This window comes from Mustela erminea, chromosome 21, assembly GCF_009829155.1.
Source record: "Mustela erminea isolate mMusErm1 chromosome 21, mMusErm1.Pri, whole genome shotgun sequence".
Classification (NCBI taxonomy): domain Eukaryota; kingdom Metazoa; phylum Chordata; class Mammalia; order Carnivora; family Mustelidae; genus Mustela; species Mustela erminea.
The window spans coordinates 5,277,383-5,304,569 of record NC_045634.1 but is presented as its reverse complement, the minus strand read 5'-3'; the positions used below and the strand labels follow the sequence as shown (position 1 = coordinate 5,304,569).

The 27,187-nt window shown below is 35.0% G+C and overlaps 1 protein-coding gene across 11 annotated transcripts in view; it reads left to right on the top strand.

The window, feature by feature from the left end:
• Positions 1-27,187, top strand: part of LOC116581844 (disintegrin and metalloproteinase domain-containing protein 32-like) — a 195,478-nt gene that overhangs the window by 135,604 nt on the left and 32,687 nt on the right. For all 11 annotated transcript variants that reach the window (XR_004282259.1, XR_004282260.1, XM_032329135.1 and 8 more), the window contains 3 exons: positions 11,785-11,890; positions 12,984-13,167; positions 15,781-15,864. Coding sequence is in view for 9 of the 11 variants with exons in the window: in XM_032329135.1 (XP_032185026.1) it covers positions 11,785-11,890; positions 12,984-13,167; positions 15,781-15,864 (374 nt within the window). In the remaining 2 variants the exon portion in view is untranslated. The remainder of the gene's footprint in view (positions 1-11,784; positions 11,891-12,983; positions 13,168-15,780; positions 15,865-27,187) is intronic.

The following is a 27,187-nucleotide window of genomic DNA, read 5'->3' as shown; positions in this document are numbered from 1 at the left end:
AGAACATGGAACTGTACAGAATTGTAGGTACAGAATTGTTAAATGACAAAACTATTACATAATAAGAATTCAGAGCACTTGCTCAGAATGAATCATTGTAAAAACAAATTTTGCAACACATTGTGTATATGTGCCTGAAACAAGCAAGTATTCAGGGATTTCAGAGTTATTCTGTCCTATACAAATGCTGATAAAGATGAACAATGGTGATATGAAATTTACTGCTAGAAGCAAAGTGGTTGTTACTTTTTTTTAAACTAAAAATTTGCCTTTCACAGAGATCATTGGAATTTGTTAACGGTCTGCAGTGCTTAGATTACTAGTTCTTCTAGTGGTTTTTGTTGACCTTGCATTTTACCACACACACACACACACACACACACACACACACTTATATCTTTAGAATAAAGAATGTCTTATTTATTTTTTTTTTTTAAAGATTTTATTTATTTATTTGACAGAGAGAGATCACAAGCAGATGGAGAGGCAGGCAGAGAGGGAGATAGAGGGAAGCAGGCTCCCTGCTGAGCAGAGAGCCCGATATGGGACTCGATCCCAGGATCCCGAGATCATGACCTGAGCCGAAGGCAGCGGCTTAACCCACTGAGCCACCCAGGCGCCCAAAGAATGTCTTATTTTTAATTTTTCAACCTGTATGCCATATACTTCTTTTTTTTCCCTCATTCTACTGTACAGGGTTAATGTTGAATAAAGTAGTAAAGAATAGCAAAACATCCATGTGTTTTAGTGATTTTGGGTGGAAAGCATTAAGTATTATACTTAGTTAATAAGTATAATGTTACTTGTATGATGTTAGCCATAGGTTTTTCCTGAATGTGCTTGATAAGGTTGAGGTAATTCCCTTCTCTTTCAGATTTTCCATAAATGGGTGTTCAGTATTTTCAAACATTTCCCCCATAATTATTGAGATGAGTATATTTTTCTAATAGTCTGTTAATATGGCAGATTATATTCATTGATTTTACAGGGGGTAAAGAAAACCCCTGCATTTCTAGAATAAAACCCATTATTTATTAGGTATTATTGTTTTTTATATTCTTGGATTTGATTTATTAATATTTTGCTGAGGATTTTTGTCTGTGTTGATGAGGTATATTATAATCTTTTTTGTAGATGTTTTTGTCAGATTTCAGTATGAGAATTATGTTATTAGACTCATAAAATGAGTAAAAAAATTCCCTTCTATTTTCTTTTTTTGCTTTTTGTTTTTAAAGATTTTATTTACTTATTTATTTGAGAGAAGGAGAGAGTGCACAAGCAGTAGGGAGTTGCAAAGTGGGAGGGAGAGGGACAAGTAGATTCTCTGCTGAGCCTGGAGCCCATGCAGGGCTCCGCTGCAGGACCCTGAGATCACAATCTGAGCTGAAATCAGCAGTTCGACACTTAATCAATTGAGACACCAAGGTGGCCCGTTCCATTCTATTTTCTGAGAACATTATTTTTTCACTAAGTATTTGATAAAATGTCCTTCACTGTTTCCCCGCTTAACAACAATTGGCATTCATCTGTGAACCTTTGTTGGAGAGCGTTTGTGGAAGCTATGGGACGTACCACCATATGCCAAGAGACTTGGAAGGAGCCTCCCCCACCTGTGCATTGGATAATAAGCATATAGGAACCAGCTATGGACGTGGCTGTGGACCCTGCAGTGGCTTGTGAACTTGTTTGATGCCTCAGGGCCACAGTCTAGCAGTGTTTGGAAAATACTATCTTAGACAATCACCCTGATGAGAGAGACTTTATGGAAGTCCAGTTTTCCAGAAGAGAAGTTCTAACCCATTTCTGGAAAGCAAAACAACAACAACAACAAAAACTGGATGCATTTGGAGAGCTTTAGTGCCAGACATGTAAAAGCAAAAGCAGTCTGTCAGCACTCAGCCTGGTGTGTTACAGGATTGAGGGAAGTCCTATGTGCTTAATAATTCTGCTACAAAAGGGAGCAAGAAGATGGAGCATGTCTGAAAAAGCCTCAGAATCCCTAGGAGAGCTGATGGAAGGTATTTCATAAAAACAGTTTATCTTGCTCATTGAACTTAATTCAGCGTAATTGTTTTAAGGAAGTTCAGTGAGCTACAAGAAAACACAGAAAGACAAATGAAATAACACTGAACAAAATGAGAAGTATTTTGAAGATTTTATTTATTTGAGAGAGAGAGAGAGAGAGTGCGAGCAGAGGGAGGGGCAAGGGGAATAGAGAGGGAGTCTCATGCAGAGTACCTGCTGAGCAGAGAGCCTGATGTAGGGCTCAACCCTATGACTCTGAGATTATGACCCAAGCTGAAATTGAGAGTCAGATGCTCAACCAACTGAGCCACCCAGGCACCCTCAAAATGAGAAGTTTAACAGAAATCATTGAAGGGAATCAAATGAAATTCCAGAGCTGGAGAATACAGTGAGTGAAATGGGAAATACAATGGATAGCATCAACAGCAGAGCTGATCAAACAGAAGAAAAAAAATCTGTGAGTAGAATAATTGGATAATCTGAAATTATCCAATGAAAGAAAAACAAAGAAAAAAGTGAAAAAGAATAAAGAAAATCTGTATGATCCATGGCATACCATCAAAAGAAACAAGTGCCATAAGGAAAAGAGAAGAAGGAGATAGAAAGCTTATTTAAAGAAACAATGGGTAGAAATCATATGACTCATTAGATGCAGAAAAAGCACTTGACAAACTATAGGATATTTTAATGGTGCAAATGTCAACAAATTCCTGGATATTTGGGGTTTCTTGTGTCTTTGCATTTTCTGCATATTTGATAGAGTAGTATTGTCTTCCAGATTTTATGGACTAGTTTTGATAGGGAAATACCTTTACTTGTGGGTGAGTGTGTTGGGGGGCATTCTTCAGTGGAATGTAGAGATTACAGCTCCGGGGCAGGCCCTGTGGCACAGTCTCTATGCAACTTCTTCAGCTGAGGTCAGTGTCAGCAAAAATTGCAGGAGTCCTTAGATGGCCAGAGCCGTGGCAAGGTTGTTGGGTTCTTCAGTGAGGTGATGGTGGTGGTGATGGTGGCAGTGGCAATGGTGTCTGATGCACAATGCCTCTGTAATAGTGATAGGGCTGAGGCTGGAGCGCCTTACAGAGTGAAAGCATGTCAAGGTCTGGGCCCCTGGCTAGCCAGAGTGTCAGTGGCTCTGCTGCTTCAGGTACAGGTGTTCTTGCAGGATTCATGGTGGCAGGGACTGGAAAGCATGTGCTCACTGAGCAACAGTGGACCCAGGGTCTATTTGAGTAGCACACAGGGACAGTCGCTCTTGTGTCTAAAATGTGGGTGCATGTGGAGTAGCTATAGTTCTGGGGTCTGGAAACACATTTCCAAATGTTTGGAAAGATGTGTGGCAGCCCTGATTCTGGGACAGCAGAACATTAGCTTTTTCTGAGTGAGGCATAGCGAGGTCTCCTTATCTGGAGGGTCAGCAGTGGTGATGACTGTTGATTACCTCAGTGGTAAAAACTACCAGTGTCTTTCTGGAGCTCCAGGTAAACACTGGGCTTCTCTACTGTGAAAGGTGTGGGATGTCTATGGCTGTCATGGGGATTGTTGAGGTCCCCAGTGATAAAATCTGCCAGTATCTTCTGAAGCACAGGCCACTGGGTACTATAGTGGCATCTGTTGTATGTTACTGATAGCTCCCATGCATCTTTGTTCTAGTTGTTTCCAGGTGCATTAATTTGATCCATTAATTTGATCTCCCCAATAATTCTTTCTGTTCAGTTATTCTCCTTTTTTTTTTTTTTTTTGTTCCCCATATTGCTGTAAGTTCTTAAATGGTACTCTTGAGCTCTTCCAGGGCTATTTTCATTTGTAGATAGCCATTCTTTTTTTTTTTTTTTTTTGTGAAGGGATGAAGGCTGGCATTCTTACTTTGCCAGCCATCTGGCCGACCTCATTCTTCCTCAGTAGAATTTTTTTTTAAATGGAAGAGAGGTAAATATATGTCCTTAGCTTACTAGATCTTCTTAGTTAATTTCTTTCTTTCTTTCTTTATTTTTTTTTTAAAGTTTTTATTTATTTATTTGACAGACAGAGATCACAAGTAGGCAGAGAAGCAGGCAGAGAGAGAGGAGGAAGCCGGCTCCCCTGCTGAGCAGAGAGCCCGATGCGGGGGCCCGATCCCAGGACTTTGGGATCATGACCTGAGCTGAAGGCAGAGGCTTTAACACACTGAGCCACCAAGTGCCCCCTTAGTTCATTTCTTGATAAAATGTGTAAGATAATCTTAATAAGAGAAATCAAGGCCTCAGAAATACTTTATCATAAATTACTTTCTAAATGTTAGTATTAAGAGGGAGTTAATTCATTTAACTAATGTTTGACCCCAAACTCCTAGACTCAAAACCTGTCAAACATTTTGAGTTCAGATGATGCCCCAGGAAAACTTTGTAAGTGGTACACTGGTTGGTATGACTCACAGAAGGAAGACAGGGACTGTTTTGATAGTACTTGTGCTATTGACTGCTACTGATAGTACTTGTGATAGTACTTGTGCATTTGTCTTAGAAACAGAAATGGTGCTATGGTAGAATTTATAAAGGTGAGAATAAGATCAATAAGAAGTGTCAGGACTTATATGATGGAAAACAAGTATTCAAAGTGGTCATTCAACTGAGTATGTGTGATCTCATGAATGTAATAGATTAGCTTATAAAGTATCTGTAAGATTGCTCATGTTAATAGCTGAGCTCACTTAACTCAGTATTGCAAACTCCCCAATTTCTGAAATATATTTACATAGGTTTAGCTGGCTACCTGAGCTCCCACTGGTCCTCAAATACTGGCTCAGTTTGGAACCGTCTATGGATCAATCTGAGCTTCCTGTTACTAATAAACAGGACTGGAAGGGATTATGCTGAGTGAAATAAGTCCAGCAGAGAGAGTCAATTATCATATGGTTTCACTTATTTGTGGAGCATAACAAATATCATGGAGGACATGGGGAGTTAGAAGGGAGTTGGGGTAAATTGGAAGGGGAGGTGAATCATGAGAGACTATGGACTCTGAAAAACAATCTGAGGGGTTTGAAGTGGCGGGGGGGTGGGAGGTTGGGGTACCAGGTGGTGGGTATTATAGAGGGCACGGATTTCATGGAGCACTGGGTGTGGTGAAAAAATAATGATACTGTTATGCTGAAAATAAATAAATGAAAAAAAAACTAAACAAAACTGTGGCGTCTGGTATAGTGTATTTTGTATGGGACACTCATTCCTAAAGTGTTTTGGTTTACCACAGTGGCAATTCCCTTTATTGGTTAAAGAATAACTTGTTATTACACAAGTACAGTGGTTCAAAAGTTTTTTCTTTCTCATATAATATTCCAGAGGTAGGTATGTTGTTAAAGGCATCTCAACAACGTGGCTCTATGGCATTTTCCAAGAATCTGTCGTCTTTCTTCTTGCTCAGCCATACCTTGTGTCTCTGGTAGAAAATAGTTTCCTGTACAAAATCTTTATACCAGCCTATGGAATCAAGAAAAGAGAAAATGAAACTGTAACTACCTTTTATTTACTGCCATTAACTTGATGTTTTGGGTATATAATGTCTGCTGATTTTCCAAGGGCTAGAACCTCATCACATAACCACATCTGGTTGCAAGAGAGTCTGAGAAATCCTTTTTTTAGCTTGGTGTTTGTTGCCCTGCTAATAATAAAAAACTTCTATTACTAAACGAAAAAAAAGAAAGGAGTGGATATTGGGGGCAATTGCCAGTTTCTGTGTTATGTTTCCTTTCTCTTTAGCTCAGCATTAGTCATTAGAAGTTACGGTAGCAGGATACTCTTCCTATTAGTGATGTTTGTCTGGAGTGCCAAAGTTTATATAGAGAAGACAGAGATCAGTATGGATCAAAATGTCATGAACTGTTCTATTGATGATAAGAAGCAAGATTCCACAGTAAAATTCTAGAATCATCTTTTTCTGTAGAGATCTCCATTAGGATTTTCTTAGTACCACTTTCCAGGAACCATCCAATATCCACATGGTTACTGTGGGAAATATCCTATTAGTACAGTATGATCTTATTAATACCTTTATTCATATTTGATTATACTACAGTGGGTACCTAATCAGGCCTGGCCCAATTGCAATACTTTCCAATCTTGATACAGTCAGTCCGTGTTAAGGTGAGCATCTGACTCATGTTAAGGGAGTTGAGGAAGTTCTAAATCTCTTTTCTGGAACTTCTAAACAGTTGAGCCAAGAGAAAGTTCCCTCTAAGGACACCAGACTATCAAATATAAAGCTCTAGAGTTTTGGGGAGCTATGCTTTTGAGCATATGGAGAAAGATGGGCCTAATGGAATAGCAGGAAGCTGGAAGGTAAATGTAAATGAAAACAGGAGAAAGATAAATTACCTATATTTCTTCTTCCAGTGATAGTGTAATAAGTTATATTCATTACTCTTCTGTTCTTGGTCTCATTTTTTAAGTGAATTTTTTGTATTTACTAGAAATGATATTTCTATATCATTTCAGCTGGTGTACAGTAGTGATCTATAGTTTATTGGAGGTAGAAAAACATTATAGGTCAAGGGGCTTCAGATTCAGTAAGTTTATGCTTACTTATCTTACATGCCTTTTAAGACTGTTTTGGAAGCCATGAGGAAATGATTTCTACTCTCCCCTCTCATCCATTTGTGGAAAATTTAATTAGTTCTATCTGCAAATTCTTTGAAAAATGTAGGATTTATATTGCTTCTTTCAATAAAAATATTTTTGGGACTACAAAACAAAATATAATGAAATTAGTGTGTTTGACATTGGAAACATAATTTAGAAGATATCACTAAGAAGTTTGTTTCAAATACCAATCTCTAAAAATCTCTTTTGCCTCAAATAGGATAGGTATAATTCATGTTGGAGGTCTTGGTTTTGGATGTCAAACTCATAAGGAAGAAAGATTATGGGGTATAGTTACCCAAGGTGTTGATTTTTTCATTCACTCAATAAATATTTATCTAATACCTTAATTGGGCATGGCACTACTCTTCTAGCATTAGAAACCCAATGATGGACAAGACAAAAAAAAAAGATTTCTATTGTTATGGAAGTTATAGTCCAGTGAAGGGTTCAGGCAGTAAACACAAAAAGGAGGACAGTGTTGCTGAACTGTGATGAACCAAGCTGAGTAAAGATTATGTAAGAAAACTGGATTTTATCCTTGGTTTGAATAGGAAGCCATTTGAGATACTTAAATCAGAGACCGATACATGATTTTTATTTTTTATTTGTTAAAAATATGACTCTGATTTGTGGTATGCAGAATGTACTACAGTGGAGAAGGGAGGTAGTGAGTCAGTTAGGAGGCTTTTATAGAATATTAGAAGAGAAAATCATGATCACTCAGGCTAGACTTGGGGCCATTGAGTAGGTGAGACGTGATCATACTCTGGTGTATTTAGGAAATAGTGTCAAGTAAGACTTAGATTTGGTGGTAGAAGCAGGTAGTGAGGAGAAGAAAGAAAATCAATGATGATTTCTGCTTTGCCCTGAACATCTGGTTGACTAATGGTCCTAAAAACTGAAATGAGGAAATCTAGGAGTAAATCAGAGTTTGGTTTTAGGATATTTAAACTGTGGATGCCTGTTAGTCACAAGATGAAGTTGAGTCAGATATCAGATTATGAAAGCTAAAATTTTAGCTAACATTTCAGTGGCTCTGTTTATTCTAGTTGAGATGGGTAGCCATCCAACTGGAAACATAAGCTAGTAGTCTCTAACAGTAGTCAAGTAGTATAACCTCAAACTTCCTAATGCCCAATGGTATTTATGAGGATTGCCTAAATTATTTGCAATAATTATCCCAAATTCACATTTACTGCCCTAGTAGTATGCACAAGTATCTATGCCAGTGAATTCACTATTTAATTGTACTTCATGGAGTTTGGTACTGGAATACAGGGAACCTAAATACACTATTTGGACTATGAAAGGACAGATTCTCTTAGTAGATTTGGTCAGTATACTGAATACAAGGGAACATTTTGACATGCGACTTCACATTTGCAAAGTGTTGCCCTGTTGGTGTTTCCATCTCACCCTAGAAAACCCACACTGATCTTAGAGAAAATTCTTAACACTAATGAAAGAGGGTATTTAAGAGAGAAATTAATAATAAAGTTTATTGATAACTTTAGATGCAATAGATGGACTAATAAAAAAATAGGCTCGACAAAGAACACCCACTTTCAACAGAATTCATCTGACTACAGATCTTTCTCAAATTATGATGGGGTTATATCTTGATAAATCAAGGATTTAATACACTTAACCTACTCAACATCATAGTTTAGCCTGCCTTCTCTTGGAGGTCCTCAGAAAGAACATTTCATTAGCCTATAATAGGGAAAAGTCACCTAACACAAAGCCCATTTTGTAATAAAGTGTTGAATATCTCATATAATTTTTGAATACTATAAAAATAGAATTCTTATATGTGTACAGAAAGGTTATAATTGTATTGGTTGTTTACACTTACTGTTGTGTGGGTGACTGGGAATTGTGACTTGCTGCTGCTGCCCGGCATCACAAGTGAGTATCCTACCACTTAGCCCAGGAAAAGATTAATGAGCAAAGGGGGAAAAAGAGAAAGAAGCAAACCAAGAAATGGATCCTTACCTATAGAGGACCAACTGATGGTTACCAGAAGGGAGGTGGGTGGAAATATGAGTTAAATAGGTGTTGGGGATTAAGGAGTCCACTTGTGATGAGCACTAGGTGTTGTAAGGAAGTTTTAAATCACTATATTGTACACCTGAAGCTAATATTACACTGTATGTTAACTAAATGAAATTTAAATAAAAACTTTAAAAAAGAATTTTGCCTAGCACAGTTACCTTCTCTAAAATTAAACTTGCTAATAATCGCAGCTACCTCATTTATAAAAATAAACAATATCTACTTCAATGGATTGTTACGAGAATTAAGATGATGTTTATTTAGCCACTCTGAATTCCCATCTAATCCTTCTCTGTTTTCTTTTATGATCAAGGGGTTTGGGTTTCTCTTGTTTCTGCTTTCATTAATTACACCCCCCCACATTCTTTTTCTTTCTTTATCATTTCCCAATTCTCGTTTCACCATTTTAAAACATTGGTCCTTCAAAGGTGACTATGTAGATACCATTAGGAAAAGTGATGTTATTTCTAAGTATTCACAATGTTTAATCAGTTCACTTGTAAATAGAGATACCAGGTTAGGAATGCCAATTCAGGACTTGTTAAACACCAAGATATTGTTCAAGAAAAATCAGAAATTGGATAATTCAGTATCATTTGGAGAGACGATATAAGAATTGTATTTAATCACAGACTACAGACAGTCCCCAACTTAAAATGGTTCAACTTAACAATTTTTCAGATTTATGATGGTGCAAAAGCAATTTATTCATTTAGTAGAAACTGTACTTCAGAACTCAAATCCTTTTTTTTTTTTTTTTTTAAGATTTTATTTGACAGAGAGACAGAGGAAACACAAGCAGAGGGAGTTGGGGAGGGAGAAGCAGGCTCCCCGCAGAGTAGGGAGCCTGTTATGGAGCTTAATCCCAGAACTTGAGCTGAAGATATATACTGAACTATTGAGCCACAGAGGTGTCCCAAGATCTCATTCTTTTTTTGTGGCTGAGAAATATTCCATTGTTTATGTATACCTCATTTTCCTTATCCATTCATCAGTCAGTGGACATTTGAGCTCTTTCCATAATTTAGCTATTATAAACATCAGGGTGCATGTGTCCCTTTGAATCAGTATTTTTGTAGCTTTTGGGTAGATACCTAGTAGTGTAATTGCTGGATCTTAGAATTGTTCTATTTTAACCTTTTAAGGAACCTCCATACTGTTTTCCAGAATGGCTGAACCAATTTACATTACCACCAAAAGAGCAAGAGGGTTCCCCTTTCTCTGCATTCTTGTCAAAATTTGTTATTTTCTGTGTTATTAATTGTAGCTATTCTTACAGGTGAGAGGTGATACTCTATTTTAGTTTTGATTTGTATTTTGCTGATGATGAGTGATATTGGGCATCTTTTCATTTGTCCATTGACCATCTGTATGTCTTTGGAAAAATGGCTCTTCATGTCTTCTGCCCATTTAATTGGATTATTTTGGGTGTTAAGTTCTTTATCTGTTTTGGATACTACCCTTTTATCACATATGCCATTTGCAAATATCTTCTCCCATTCCATAGATTGCCTTTTAGTTTTATTGATTATTTCCTTCACTGTACAGAAGCTTTTTATTTTGATACAGCCACAATAGTTTATTTTTGCCTTTGTTTCCCTTCCTTGAGGGGATATATCTAGAATGAAATTGCTACAGTTGATGTCAAAGAGGTTACTGACTGTATTATCCCCCCTAGAATTTTCATGGTTCATGTCTCACCTTTAGATCTTTCATCTGTTTCGAATTTATTTTTGTGTAGGGTGTAAGAAAGTGGTCTAGTTTAATTCTTTCCATGTTACTATCCAGTTTTCCTAGCATCATTTATTAAAGAGACTGTCTTTTTCCTATGGATATTCTTTCTTGGTTTGTCAAAGATTAATTGACCATATAGATGGGGGTTCATTTCTGGGTGTTCTATTCTGTTCCATTGATCTATGTATCTGTTTTTGTGCCAGTACCATACTATTTTGATCACTACAACTTTGTAATATGACTTGATGTCCAGAATTGTGATGCCTCCTGCTTTGCTTTTCTTTTTCAAGGCTGATTTGGCTATTTGAGGTCTTTTGTAGTCCCATGCAAATTCGGGATTCTCCTAGTGTATAGGCCTTGGATAATCCCCTCCCTTTGAGTTGGGGCAGAACCAGTGAATATGTGATGGAATATCATTCCTGTGATTATAGTATATAGTAAAGATAAAGGAATTTTCAAGATGAAATTAAGGCCCATAACTAGCTTTGAGTTAATCAAAAGGGAGATCATTCTGAGTGTGCATGACCTAATCATGTGAGCCCTTTAAAGAATGGGAGATGTCAAAGAGATTCTTTCGCTGGCTTGGAAGAAATAAACTGCCATGTGTGAGAGAGCAATGTGATTAGGATGTGAGGGGAGTTCCTAGAAGCCAAGAGCAATCTCCGGCAGATAGTAAGAAAAGGAAGGTAAGGTTATTTAAAAAACTTGAATTCTACTAACAACCAATGAACTCAGAAGAGGACTTCAGCCTCTGATGAGACTGCAGCCTCAGTCAATAATTTTATTTAGCCTTACGATACTCTTGAGCAAAAAGAGAACTCACTTATGTGATATTATAAATAGATGTTGTTTTAAGTTCCCAAGATTTTGATAATTTTTTACACAGTGATGAAAACCAAATATAGTAATGAAGTAAAAAATTGTTAATAGTTTGGCAGTTTTGTTCCCTTCATTTTAGACTTCCTGAAGATACAGTTAGGATTATTTAGTGAGATTTTATTATAGACCTGGCTTTTTATGAGCTCCTATTCATAACATAGGAAAGCAAGTATAGTTTTCTTGTATTAACTCTCTATAGCCTTGCTTCAGAGACCACTCTCATGGCTTATGCTTCTATAATTGTCCTTACCCTTCATGATATCTTTTGTGATGGAAATGAATGAAAATGAAACAAAAGGAGTTATAACCTTATCACTTTAATTCTCTTTCCTTATAATCTCACTAGGAAAACTTCTGAGAAGTTTCTGGGTACAGAAGGCAAAGCAAACATATAATATATGAGGGAATGGACTAAGATAAAAAAAAAAAAAAGAAGGGAGTTTTAACCCAAATATATTTCTAATGTTGGCAGGTTCAGAAAATGCACCATTTGCCTGCTATGAAGAAATACACTCTCAAGCTGATAGGTTTGGGAACTGTGGTAGAAAAAGAGGTGAATATCAATTCTGTGAATTGAGGTATGCTATGCAAATACTAAAGATACTTTTCTTATGTTCCTATAATTTCTATTTTCAGTTTTTTCTATATATGTCATTCATTCCAGTGGTTTCAATTATCACACATAAGTATGGGAGTGAATCTTAAATCAGATTTTGTAGCCCTGACATCTTTCTTATGCTACAGGCTTAAATTTCTGTCTAATTTTTATACATTTGTATGTGGGTGATCATTAGGCTTCTAAATTCAATCCAAGATTGAACATAATAATATCCATTATGACCTTCCTATTTGAATCTTCTAATTTTTTCCAATAAAAATATTATCTCTGTTCACTTCATTGCATGCTCAAGCTGAAGATTGCTTGGTGTCTATAAAATGAAATTAAATTTCTTCTGCATCTGAAGACCAAGCTCTTTGATATTTTGGTTATGAATTTATTTTAACAAACATTTATTAAAAATCTATATGCTAGTCGCTGGACTAGCTATTTGTTAGCAAAGCATACATGGCCTTTGTACTTACAGCATTTGTACACTGGTAAACATGCCATGTAGTTGTTTCCTTGGTTTGTTATGCTGTTACTTTGTCTAGTAATACCTTATTCTCTGCCTATTGAAATTCTACTAATTATTAAGCTTTGACTCAGATGGTATCTTTTCCATGAAGTTTTCCCTAATTCCTAAGTTAGAATGTGTCCTCATCTTAAATCTTGGTAAGAATTATTTCATTTTATTTTATTCATAGCACCTTTAATGGGATTTATAATACATTTAGTATCAAAACTCTAAGGTCCTTGAGGGTAGGGGTCACAACTTATTTATCTCTCAATCCCTCTAAAGAGGGATATGATGTATGAGTGAATTGATTATTTGAAAATAAGTATATACATCTGCACAGGGAATAAAAGACCACTAATGCCATTGAAAGATATGCTTACAAACTTATAAAAATATTTACTTTAAATGTCAGTGTTAAAATATTACATTTTCTCTAGTAACATTTGATATAAATAGAGAATCATCCTTTTTTTTTGGTCAAAGGAAGCAAATCTGAAGCATTCTTAATAAATGTCTAATGTGTAATAATCATATAATTTTATTATGTTTACAGAAATCTTCAATGTGGAAGATTGGTTTGTACTTACCCTACTCGAATTCCTTTTTTCAAAGAAAGTGGTGCTGTGATTTATGCTTTTGTTGAAAATAAGTTATGTGTAACCCTAGACTACCTGTCAGCTCAATCAAAACAAGATTCAATGAGAATCTCCAGCGGCTCTTTTTGTGATACAGGAAGGGTAAATTATTTAAAAGCTGTTTTTTTAAACTCTAGTTTTGTTCATTTCTTCAATAAATATTGTCATTTAAGTATCAAACTTCATTTCTAGTACTATGTAACTTAAAGTATTTAGATAAGAAGAAGTTATGTTTCATTTTGTCTCCAGATATTAAGAGGGTAATGGGAATGTTTGATCTTTTTCAGAACTTCAGTATTATGACCAAGGATACTCCAAGTATTTTGGGATGGAGTGTGGAGGGGAGAGGTCTTGGGAATATATTAAGTATTCCATAGCATGGAAATTCATTTTTCTTCTTAGAGAAGAAAAAAGAAATCCCACTTTGTAGTATATGTCCCTTTGTAGCCCAGTAGATAATTAGGTCAGGCTTCTTAGAATCAAATCTTCAAAACTAATTTTTTTTTGACATTTTGCAAGTTATATAACAAGTCTGAGGTACTACAACTGTATGTAAAGTGGGGGTAATAATAGCATTTACTCAATGGGGTTATCCCAAAGATAAAATGGAATAACTGTAAAGTGTTTAGTTGATGCCTGGCACCATGGTGAGATGGTGAGAGCTAAATATAGACTGGCTATTATTATTGATTATTATAATTAATTATCTTTGAGGCTAACACAAATCTGGAGAAAACATAGACATAACATAAATTCACTTCAAAATATCATTTAATTCCTGACCAAATCTTTGCTTATGAGGAACGTAGTATAGTATATGCTGTAGGCATTAAAGACTAAGATGGGTGTGCATCTATATTCTGATTTTTCCACTTAATAGATGATTTTGAACAAATTATTTAATATGTGAAATTGTAAATGGTAATAGCCTCTTCTGGTGGTTTTATAGTTTAAATTAAGTTTCCTGTAGGTAGCGTCTTCTTAGTATATGTGCTGCCGAAGTGAATACAGTATGTAGTCTTCTTAATATTGACTTCTTCGTGCCTCAGAGTCATAAATGCCTCCTCAATGGAGGTGTATACCAAGGAGTTCAGTAGATATATTTTGGCCATGGAGCCAAAACAACTAAAAAATGAAACCTGGTCATCAGATGATTTGATACAATTCAGTTGATAATTTAGTAAGAATAGAATCCTTTTTATAACATGGACGATCCTCAGTGATAATGCATGAGAACACATTATATGAAGTAGTTTTTAATCACATGTGATGAAACATTCTTGGCAATTTCTTTTAGTCAGTAGCATCCTTATATAACAGGACTCTTCATCTCAGTTTCAAGTGAGGCAAGCAGACAATAAAGACCACATTAGGAAGAGAGTTGTTAGACACACCACCATGGCCAAGAACTACTACACACACAGTAAAGGATTAAAAGGTGTAGTTTGGATTTAGAAAGGGTTTTGTGAGGCCATTTCTTTGAAGAGAGTTGTGCTGTGTTATAATGTTTAAAAGGAAATCATTTTCACATAAAATACTTCATTTTAATCTCAAAACAAATCTCAAATTCTATAGAAAAAGTATGATTATACTCATATAAGAGAACTGCAACTATAGAAGTTGATATTGCTTATAAATATTGGAGTTGGGAATATGTTTAATCCTTTGGTTATTACATTTTAAACACAAAGGGGTTATATCTGGATGTTTCATACATTACATAATAGAATATTAGATATGTATAGCATATTTTTAAAAAGATTCCTTTTGTGGCACCTAGGTGGCTCAGTGGGTTAAGCCTCTGCCTTCGGCTCAGATCATGATCTCAGGGTCCTGGGATCAAGCCCCACATCCGCATCAGGCTCTCTGCTCAGCGGGTAGCCTGCTTCCCCCGCTTCACTCTCTGCCTGCCTCTCTGCCTACTTGTGGTCTCTGTCTGTCAAATAAATAAATAAAATCTTAAAAAAAAGATTTCTATTATTTTTATTAGTGGACTCTAATAATAGCTCAAATTTGATTAAAACTTAATAAATGTCTTGATTATGTTGAATTGGTTTTCTTTCAATATAAACTTTTGATATATGGAACAAAAAATAAAATTGAGAGATATAAACTGTGCTCTTAGGGATAGTTTTGTTAGATTTTATGGTAGTATAATAAAAAGTGGTTATATGGTTATAATTTTTGTTGGTCTTGTTTTATTTATACCTTCTATTTCCCTACACTGAGTTATTTTTTAAGACTAATTTTTAGAGAAGATTTAGACTCACAGCAAAACAGAGAGGAAGGTATAGAATTCCCATATACTCCCTTGCTCCCACACAAGCATAGTCTCCCTTATTATCAACAATCCCCTACCAGAGTGGGATAGTTTTTACAACTGATGAACCTACACTGACACACTATTATCACCCAGTCTATACTTTATCTTAGGCTTATCTATAATAATCCCTCAATACTTGGAGATTAAACAGACATTTTTAAATAGCACATGTGCCAAAGGAGACATTTTAAGAGAAATTGAAAAATATTTTGAACTAAATAAAAATGAAAACAACATATAAAAATTTACAGGTTACAGTAAAAGTAGTACTTAGATTGAAATGTATTACATTGAATGGTAGGTCTTACTGTATAAAATTACTGATTGTAATGTTAAGACAGTTGGATTCCTGTAACATGGAAAAAGGTTTTTTGCATTTTTTCTTTTTTTAGATATGTATAAATCATGAATGTGTAGATGCAACTGAGGTTATAAGTGCAGCAGTCTTTTGTTCAGAGAAGTGTGGAGGACATGGAGTAAGTAAGCACAAAATTTTGTTTCCCCAAATCACATCTATCTTGGACACTTTATAGCATCATTTAACTAAGTTATTCAACATTTATCATGTTTCTTTTATTTGAGAGTCTGTGTTGTGTCTCGCTTATGTGGAGTTAAATTGGCTCACTAAATTTATAACCAAAGGTACCTTTAGAGAACACTGTATAGAATTAAATTGTTAATGACCTTAACAGATATATTCTTATAGATGGCTACTCTTCAGAGGTGTTCAATGAATACATTCACCTGTTCATTAAGGGAAAATAATTATGCCATAATTTGTGTGTCTCCGAATATGTGCAGTGAGGAAAAACTATTGGTTTTATCTTCCTTTTTAAATACACTGTTTCTTTAGCAGTTTTAAGTTCATAGCAAAATTGAGAAGTACACAGATTTCCTATTTACCTCCTAACCCCAATACACAGCTTCTCTCACCATCAATGTTCTCCACCAGAGTGGAGTACATCTGTTATCCTCATAAACCTACAAAAACACCATTATCAGTCAAAAGTCCTTAGTTTACGTAGGGTGTGCTCTTGGTGTTGTTTGTTCTATGTGTTTAGACAAATGTATAATGGCTGGTATCCATCATTAATGGTATCATATAGAGTGGTCCCATAGTCCTAAAAATCTTCTATGCTCTGCCTACTCAACCCTCCAGTCCTCCTATTCCTAAGAACTATCAATCATTTAAGTGTCCCCATAGTTTTGCTTTTCCCAGAATGCCATACAGTTGGAATCTTATAGTGTGTAGTCTCTTCAGACTGATTCCTTAGCTTAATAATATGCATTTAAAATTCCTTCATGTTCTTCCCTGGCTTGATAGCTCATTTCTTTTTAGTGTTACTATTCCCTTATTTGGATGTTAGCATAACTTATTCATTCACCTACTGAAGATAGGTATCTTGGTTGTTTCACATTTTTGGTTATAAATAAAGCAGCTATAAACATTCATGTGCAGTTTTTAATATGGGAATAAATTTTCAGCTCATTTGGGTAAATTCTAAAGACTAATTAACTGGGGATGCCTGGGTGGCTCAGTCATTTAAGCATCTGCCTTCAGATCAGGTCATGATCTCAGGGTCCTGACTGAGGCCTGCGTCAGGCTCCCTGCTCAGAGGGGAGTCTCTTTCTCCCTCTCCCTTTGCCACCCATGCTCATGCTCTTTCTCTTTCTCTCTCTCTCAAATAAATAAATAAAATCTTAAAAAAAAAAAAAACAAAGGTCAAAAAACCTTCATTTATGTCTTTTGGTATGATTTTTTCTTACCCTTTCATTTGGGATATATTCCTCTTCTATTCATTTTGTCTAACACTCTGTTTGTTTTTATGTAGTAGGGTGGTCAGCTACATCTCCTGGTCTTGAAAGTAGTAGCTTTGTGTAGAAGAGGTTTTGTGGTGCGCTGCAGTGCAATGCCCCCTGGTCACCAGAAGCAGCACTCTGTGTGTCTTCTGTGTGGACTGCATGTACCTTGCTATGGTGCCTGAGCCATATTTGCCTCAGCCCAGCAAGCTGCAATGACCTCCTCTGCCTATTGTCGGCTCACTGAACAGGGTTTGGTTCCTGTGCTGTTAAGAGACCTGTCTGAGGTCACCACAGGTTCTCTGGTAGAAAGGATGGGCAATCAGACTAGGTACCTGCAGTCAGCCTCCGTGCTACAACTATGGGTGCACCAAATGGTGGGGCTTGCTCTTTATGTGGCCAACTGAGACGTTTTTGTTAGTGGGTGGGGCTGGTAGGCCAACTAGACATCCTCAATTAGCTTCTTTGCCACGGTTGCAAGCATGCCAAATGGCAGAGCTTCCTCTGTGTACAGCCAGCTAAGAGTCCTGGCTGGAGCTATATACTGGTGTGTGTGGTTATCTCCCTTTTCCCCAGGGCAGAAGTCACTCTGGAGAGACACTCTTCCCTGCTGGGGTTGCTTGCAATGTGAGGCAGGGCAGGAGCTTCCTTGGAGAGATGCTTGCTACAGCATGCAGGTCGGATAGGGCAAGTCTGATGGGGAATGTGGAGACAGGGCATGCAGTGCTAGCTAGATAGAAGGAAAAAGCACTCCCACAAGTGTCAGCTGTCTAAGCTGGGGGAGGTAGAGAGAAATTGTGCCCACCAGCAATTTTATTCCTGGAGGTATCTACTGAAGATACTGTACATATTTTGAGAAAAGTAAATAAACCTTCTTCATGTATATCCTAGGCACTTTTCAAACTATTGCTTCTGTGCTGAGTTTTAGGTCAAGTTATTTATTATGCTGACTCTTTAAGGGTGAGGACTCAGTTTACTATCATGCTCAAGCTCTCCCAAGTTAAACCCTGATGATTTAGAAAGTTCCTCCTACCTTTTTTAGTGTAGTCTTCTCTCTATGGCGGATCATCTGTTCTACCAGTTTTCAGGTCATTTTCAGAGTTAGTTGCATATATGTAGCTATTATCTCAGTGTGTCTGTGGGATGAAGTGAGCTCAGGTTCCTCCTACTCAACCATCTTCCCTGAAACTCTCCTATTTTTTCTTTAAATTGACTTTCTGTTCTGTTTTCCTCACTTTCTTCTGGAACTCCAGTTATTCTAATATATATGTTTGATGGTTTCCCATTAGATCACGTGTTATTTTCTTCATCGTTTTTCATTCTGTTTTCTTTGTTCTACTATAATGGGATTATTTAAAAGTTTCTATAATCTGGATCAACATTTCTATCTTCTGTTTGTTTTATACTGCTATAGGTGCTCTCTATTGCATTTTTCTTGTCATTTATTACATTCTGTATCTCTGGAATTTTTTATGATTTCTCTTCGCTAAATTCCTCAAAATAGCTTTGTTGAATTCTTTTTCAGCTAAATTGCCAAATTCTGTGTTTTGAGTTCAGTTACTAGAGTATTATGGTTATCTTTTGGTAATAACATGTTTCCAGGATTCTTCATGTTCCTCAAGTTTTTGTGTTGCTCTTTTCACATTTGAAGTAGTCAGCTTCTTAAATCTTTACTAGTTGTCATCAGCAGTTTGCTGCTAGCAAATATTATATCTTATATCTGGGTCTTTTTACAACCTTGTATGGATATATTTGCTCCACATTTCTTGCACCCTCATATATATATATATATATATAATATTATATATTATAAGATATAATATATAATATAATATATAATATTGTATATATTTATATTTATATAATATTTATATATAAAGTATATAAATATATAAAAATATATAATAAATATATAAATATATAATATATTTTATATATTATATATATTATATATTATATATAAATACACTAATATTCATATCAACTTAATTCATATTATTAACTTATATAATTAATTAATATATTATTTAATTTAATTACTATTTATATATAATTAATATCAATCTATATTGATATTAATTATATATTATTAAGTGTATATTATATACACTTTATATGTAAATATATTTATATATATTAATATTAGTTAATTATAAATATTAATATATTTATATATAATTAATTTATACATAATATATATAAATTATAAATATATATTATATATAATATAAGATTCCTTTATGTATATAGTTTATTTATGTAGTATATATAGTATATATATAAATTATATATATTATATATAAACTATCTATAAAGTATATATATAATACATTTATATTACATTATAATATATTTATATATAATACATTTATATATAAATTTTTATAAAATATATAGCATATATTTTATATAAATATAAAATTATATTATATATAATATAACAATATATAATATATAGTATATATACATAAAGTATATATTATTATACATAAAGTATATATACTATATATAATATATACACTAATATAAATACTATATTTATATATATAAATAATATATATATTTATATTTAATAATACATATTTATATTTAATATATATAAATATATATATTTATATACAACATGGATTTTCCCAGCACTAATTATTGAAGAAACTCTTTCCCCCACTGTATATTCTTGCCTCTTCTATTATAGATTAATTGACCATTTAAGGATGGGTTTATTTTGGTCCCTCTATGCTGTTCTATTTATGTACATGTCTGTTTCTGTGCCAGTACTGTACTGTTTTGATTACTGCAACATTGTAGTACATGTCTTAAAGTCTGGGGTTCTTTTTTTTTTTTTAAAGATTTTATTTATTTATTTGACAGAGAGAGATCACAAGTAGGCAGAGAGGCAGGCAGAGAGAGAGGAAGGGAAGCAGGCTCTCCGCCGAGCAGAGAGCCCGACGCGGCACTCGATCCCAGGACCCCGAGATCATGACCTGAGCTGAAGGCAGCGGCTTAACCCACTGAGCCACCCAGGCTCCCCAAAGTCTGGGGTTCTAATACCTCTAGCTTTGTTCTTCTTTCTCAACCTCTCATTGGCTGTTTAGGGTTTCTTGTGTTCCATACTAATGATTTCAGTATTATTTGTTCTAGTTCTGTAAAAAATGCCATCTGTATTGTGTTGAGAATTGCATTGACTCTGTAGATTGCTTTGGATAGTATGGACACTTTAACAATATTCAATCTTCTAATTCATAACCATGGAATATCTTTTCATTTACTTGTGTTGTCTTCAATTTCTTTCAGCAGTGTTTTCTTTTTTTATAAACATATAGTATATTTTTTATAAACATATAATATATTTTTATCCCCAGGGGTACAGGTCTGTGAAGGTTTGCACACCAGGTTTACACCCTTCACAGCACTCACCATAGCATATATCCTCCCCAATGTCCATAACCCCACCCCCCTTCTCCCAACCCCCCTCCCCCCAGCGACCCTCAGTTTGTTTTGTGAGATTTATAGTTTACAGAGTATAGGTTTCTCATCAACTAGGTTAAGGTTATTCCTAGATTTTTTGGGGGGAGGGGTGCAATTCTTATGGGATTGTTTTTTTAAATTGCTCTTTCTGCTCCTTGTTATTATATAGAAATACAACTGATTTATGTGTATTAATTTTGTATCTTAAAAGTTTACTGAATTCATTTATGCCTTCAAATAGTTTTTTGGTGGAGTCTTCAGGGTTTTGTATGTATCATATTTTACTATCTGCAAATAGTGACCAATATGGATGCATTCTTTTTATTTTTTCTTGTCTGATTGAGGTGACTGAAATTGCCAGTACTATGTTGAATAAAAGTAGTGAGAGTAGACCTCGTTGTCTTGTTCTTAGTCTTAGAGGAAAAGCTCTTGGTTTTTCAACATAGAGCATGATGTTAAGTATAGGGTGAGATTTTTTATGATAAACTGATATTGAATATTAAATGCTTTTTCTTCATTTATTGAGATGATCATGTTATTTTTGTCTTCATTTTGCTAGTATAGTATCACATTGGTTAATTTGGGAATATTGAACCATCCTTGAATCACCAGAATAAAATCCCACTTGGCCAACCTGAATAAATTTTTAAATGTGTTGTTGAATGCTGTTTGCTAATATTTTGTTGAGAATTTTTGCATTTGTGTCCATGAGCGATACTGGCCTATAGTTCTTTTGTTTGTTTGTTTTTCTTGTGTTGTCTACATCTGGTTTTGCTCTCTATTAAAGCAATTCTGGCCTCATTGAATGTATTTAGGAGCTGGCTCTCTTCTTGTAGTTTTAGAATAATTTGAAGAGAATAGATATTAATCTATGTCTACTATGTTTATTAGTATTTTCCATTTATTGTTATTGTTCTTTATTCCTATTTATGTCTTCCACTGTTATCTTTGTGGTTCTAGTTGAGCCTTTTATATGATGCTGTTTTCTCTCCTTTCTTAACATATCAGTTATACTTCTACTATATACTAGTAGTATATACTATCTACTATCTACTATGTAGTATATACTATATACTATATACTATGTTTACTTTTTTAGTAGTTGCCCTACTGTTTGCAATATACATTTACAACTAATCTAAGTCCAGTTTGAAATAACACTGTCCCACGAGTAGTGTAAGTAATCTTATAATAAGTAAATTATCAATATCTTATTTCCCAATCTTCATATCATGTTGTGATTCATTTTACTTACACAAAAGCATATATACTTGTTGTTATCATTACTTTGAATAATCTGGTATCTATTAGATCAATTAAGAACAATAAAAGTTTTTATTTTATGTTCATTTACTCCATCCTTAATGCTCCTTTTCTCTATATGTAAAATACAATTTTTCTGCCTTATATAGTTTTCCTTTTCTCTGATGAACTTCTTTTGTCATTTCTTCCAAGGTAGGCCTGCTCTTGACAAATCTCTCAATTTTTGTTTGTCTGAGAGAGTCTCTTTTTTCCTTTTAAAGAGTATTTTGCAGGATTCCAAATTCTAACTTGGTGATTATTTTCTTAAGACACTAAATATTTCACTCCATGCTCTTCTTGCTTATGTCAATTCAGAATAATGGTCTAATGTAATTTTTATCCTTACACCTCTCTAGATTTCCCCCCCTTTCTGGCTGTTTTCAAGATTTTTCTTCATCTTTGATTTTCTAAAGTTTGAAGATGATATAGCTAGGTGGAAATTTTTGCTTGTTGTTTTCTGAGCTTCTTGGATCTATGGTTTGGTGTTTGACCTTAAAAATGTTCAGTTATTATTCATTTAAATATCTCTTATTTCTTTATTTTCATAATGTATTCCAAATACACATATGGTGTGCCTTTTATAGTTGTGCCACAGTCCTTGGGATTCCTGGAGTTCTTTTTCAGTCTTTATTTCTCATTAGTTTTCAGTTTTGGATGTTACTGTTGAGATACCCTCAAAATCAGAGATTCTTTCCTCAAGCTTTATAGGTCTACTCCTGATTCCATCAAAGTCATTGTTTATTTCTTTCACAATTTTATCTCCAGCATTTCTTTTTAGATTCCTCCAGAGAGAGAGAGAGAGGGAGAGGGAGAGTGCACACAAAGAAGGAGAGGGAGAAGCAGATTCCCTGCTGAGCAGGGAGCTCAATGTGGGACTCCATCCCAAGACCCTGGGATCATGACCTGAGCTGAAGGCAGACAATTAATCAACTGAGCTACCTAGATGCCCCTTTAGATTCTTTCTTAATAGTTTCATTTTCCACCTTTTATTACCCATCTATACTTGCATGCTGTCTGTTTTATCCATTAGAGCCCTTAGCGTTCCTGGTCTGATAATTCTGACATCCTTGCTTTAGCTGAGTCTGGTTCTGGTGTTTGCTCTGTTCACATTGTGGTTTTTGTTTTGTTTTGTTTTTGCTTTTTTGTATGCCTCGTGATTTTTTTCTTGGTAGCTGTACATGATGTACTGAGTAAAAGGAACTAATAATAATGTATTGGTAAATTGTGTTGGAAAGGTGGGGGGTGGTAGAATTCTGTAATCATAATTAAGTCTCATGCTTTTAATGAGCTTATGCCTCTGGTCTGTGAATTTCACAAGTGCTTGTAAGTTTTTTTCTTCTTTTACGTGGGACAGTATGGCTAGAATAGACTGGAATTGGGCATTTCCCTTCCATTATGTCAGTTAGTCTCTGAAAAAGCTCAATAATTTTAGGCTCTGGTAAAATAGTTTCTCTTTAAGTTAGGTCTTGTTAAGAAGAACAGAGTACTCCTGCATATTTCAAAACTGGTTCTTTTCTCTTTCCCCTGCTGTGGGTACAGGGAGTTTTTCTCTTATATTTTCTGTGAGAATCTGGTTGAGCTTCTGGATGTAAAACTCAGAAAAGTATGGGGACACTCTAATAACTAGACCCTCCACCCCCACAGCACACTGAAGTTTCTAGCCTCCAAGTAGTACATCAATGACAGTTTCATTTTTTCTACTCTGGTACTGATTCCCATGTGGGCTTCTGTTTTGTTAAGTTCTGACTTTGTGTATTTGCCTGTATCTCCAGTTTTGGAGGTGATAGTTTGTTTGTGATTTCACCTTTCTGATGGATATAGAAGAATTGTTAATTTTCAGCTTATTCAGCTTTTTACTTATTAGGATAGAGTGGTGACCCCCAAGCTCCTCACATGCCAGACAAGGACAGGTGTTCTGTGCTTGTTCTCACAAAAATTTGAATAGTAGGTCTCTGCTGCTATAGCTAGAGAGATATAATTGGGCATATATAAATGGAAAATTTATTAAAATGCTTTTCTGAAAACAAAATGAAAACCGCTCTACTAAAACTTCGCAGAAGTCTTCCAGTGCAGTGACAACCAATCCAGCCAATCATAATTCTTTTTTTTTTTTTAAAAGATCTGTTTATTTATTTGACATACAGAGATCACAAGTAGGCAGGGAGGCAGGCGGAGAGAGAGGAGGAAGCAGGCTCGCTGCTGAGCAGAGAGCCTTATATAGGGCTCCATCCCAGGACCCTGGGATCACGATCTGAGCCGAAGGCAGAGGTTTTAACCCACTGAGCCACCCAGACGCCCTCAGCCAATCATATTTCTATATAAATACTGAGATTAAATCATTTGGCATTACAAGTACTAAGTAACTATTTGATGAATTGACTGTTAAGGCAACTGACATTGAGTGAATTTGCCTAGACAAATTGCCTTTATGTAGGTTGCCGTTTAGAAAATTAGCATAAAGTCAAAATCACGCAATGGTACAATAACAAATATTAGAATAATAAGGAAAAAAAAGATTGTAGTGTATAGGAAGTTTAAAAACCCCTCACATTCTAATACAAGTGTAAATCATTATCCAAATTAAAAAATACTCTCTGTTGAAAATTTTGTTTCAGGGTTCACAAATTTAAATATGCCAAAAGAGTAAATAAACAGGTAAGGCAAATTTGGTATACAACCATGGACATTAAATAGTTATATTGCCATTGACATAATTACTAAGTTATTTTTTTATTGTAGATTATTCTTTTGAATATCTCTGTGCATGCACATGTGTGTTCGTATACATGTATTTTTGGTGATAGGATTACATAATTATACCAGTGTTATGACATTAATTTTTGTGGTGTTCTCTTGTTATCAGTCTACCATGTATCATTACTTTTTTGTTTATTCTAGACTCATTTATTCAGGTACAGAGCTATATTCATATAGACATGTATTCTTTGTTGTTAGTTACCAAGAGCCCAGAACTGCTGGGCACAATGTAGGAATGCAAATATTTGCTGAATGTATATCTATCATGTATCTGTCTATCATCTATTTATCATCTATCGATTGATAATATAGATACATATAGGCATACCACACTTTTCCATATCTTACTTTTTCATTCAACAATGCTTCACTCAGATGCTTCCAAATGAGGAGATATAGATTTAATAAGTATCCTTGTATATGTATGTCCTTGAATGCTAGAACCTATGTTGCTGTGGGAAGATAACCAGGATCAACCAAGTAGTATGACTACTTGGTTGAAGTGTGTGTGTGTATCTATTTCTATATCTATATATTCAAAATTTTAATGATAGATTTGTTAAAGCCAAATTATTTTTCATAAATTCCAAAACACTTTTAATTTTACTTACAATGTAAAAAAACTACCTCCCCCCCCCATCTCTCTCCTTTACCCCCAATCCTCTTGAGCAATGAGTGTTATAAATATTCCTCTGGACACTCTGGGCATGTCAAAGAAAATTTATTTGGAGGCTATATTTGTCTGATAGGTCAATTGTTGACTTGCTAACGATGCAAATTTTCACTCCTTCAAATTCCTAGATACTACTTATTTTCTTTCTTCATAATAAAAGTACTACTTATTTATCATGACTTTGGAGATTTAGAAATCTAAAGTAGAAAGTAAAAAATTAACTATATTTTTTATAATGCAGACTTAACTGTTCTCCCGAAAGCTTTGTTTCTTTGTTCCATGCATCTACAAGTGTATATATGTATAAGTATGTATAAATCTATTCATTCATTCACTAAATATGTTTATGTATACATGTGTAGCCTCATTCATTTAGTCATTGACTCAACTAAGAAGACATGGTACTATGTACAGAGGGTAACAGATGATTTCTCTATCCAAAGCATTTCACTTCTAAGAATTTTTCCATCTTTTAAACATTGCCTAAAAATTGTTATAGAAAATAATATTATATAACTTTATTTCTTTTAACCAGTCCCATATGTTCAATATCATATGATGTTTGATTCTTCTTTTTTACTGAAATTTGCTTTTATGAGAAACTTGTGTATTATTTCTGTGGGAGAGGTTTCCAGAAGTGGATTATAGAGTATAAGATACTAATCCCCTTTAAGATCACCTAAAATTTTTAAGTGATTTCTAGAAAGTTTATAAATTTATCCCGTGGTAATAAGTGTATGAGCATGTCTCTCCCAATTCTTCCTTTCAAGCCTAAGTACTATTTTATTTATTTATTTATTTATTTATTACATTTTTAATTTTTAAATTAACATATATTGTATTATTAGTCCCAGGGGTACAGGTCTATGAATGACCAGGTTTATAAACTTCATAGCACATGCCTTCCCAATGTCCATAACCCCACCACCCTCTGCCTACCCCCTTGCCCCTGGCAACCCTCAGTTTGTTTTGTGAGATTAAGAGTCTCTTATGGTTTGTCTCCCTCCCGATCCCATCTTGTTTCATTTATTCTTTTCCTACCCCCCAAACCCCCACATTGCCTCTCAACTTCCTCATATCAGGGAGATCTTAGGATAATTGTCTTTCTCCGATTGACTTATTTCACAAAGCATAATACCCTCTAGTTCCATCCACGTTGTCGCAAATGACAAGATTTCATTTCATTTCATGGCTGCATAGTATTCCATTGTATATATATATATACACCACATCTTCTTTATCCATTCTTCTGTTGATGGACATCTAGGTTCTTTCCATAGTTTGGCTATTGTGGACATTGCTGCCATAAACATTTGGGTACACGTGCCCTTTCGGATCACATTTGTATCTTTAGGGTAAATACCCAGTAGTGCAATTGCTGGGTTGTGGGGTAGCTCTATTTTCAACATTTTGAAGAACCTCCATGCTGTTTTCCAGAGTGGTGGCACCAGCTTGCATTTCTACCAACAGTGTAGGAGGGTTCCCCTTTCTCTGCATCCTCACCAGCATCTGTCATTTCTTGACTTGTTAATTTTAGCCATTCTGACTGGTGTGAGGTGGTATCTCGTTGTGGTTTTGATTTGTGATTTCCTGATGCCAAGTGATGTGGAGCACTTTTTCATGTGTCTGTTGGCCATCTGGAAATCTTCTTTGCAGAAATGTTTGTTCATGCCTTCTGCCCATTTCTTGATTGGATTATTTGTTCTTTGGGTGTTGAGATTGATAAGTTCTTTATAGATTTTGGATACTAGCCCTTTATCTGATCTGTTATTTGCAGATATCTTCTCCCATTCTGTCAG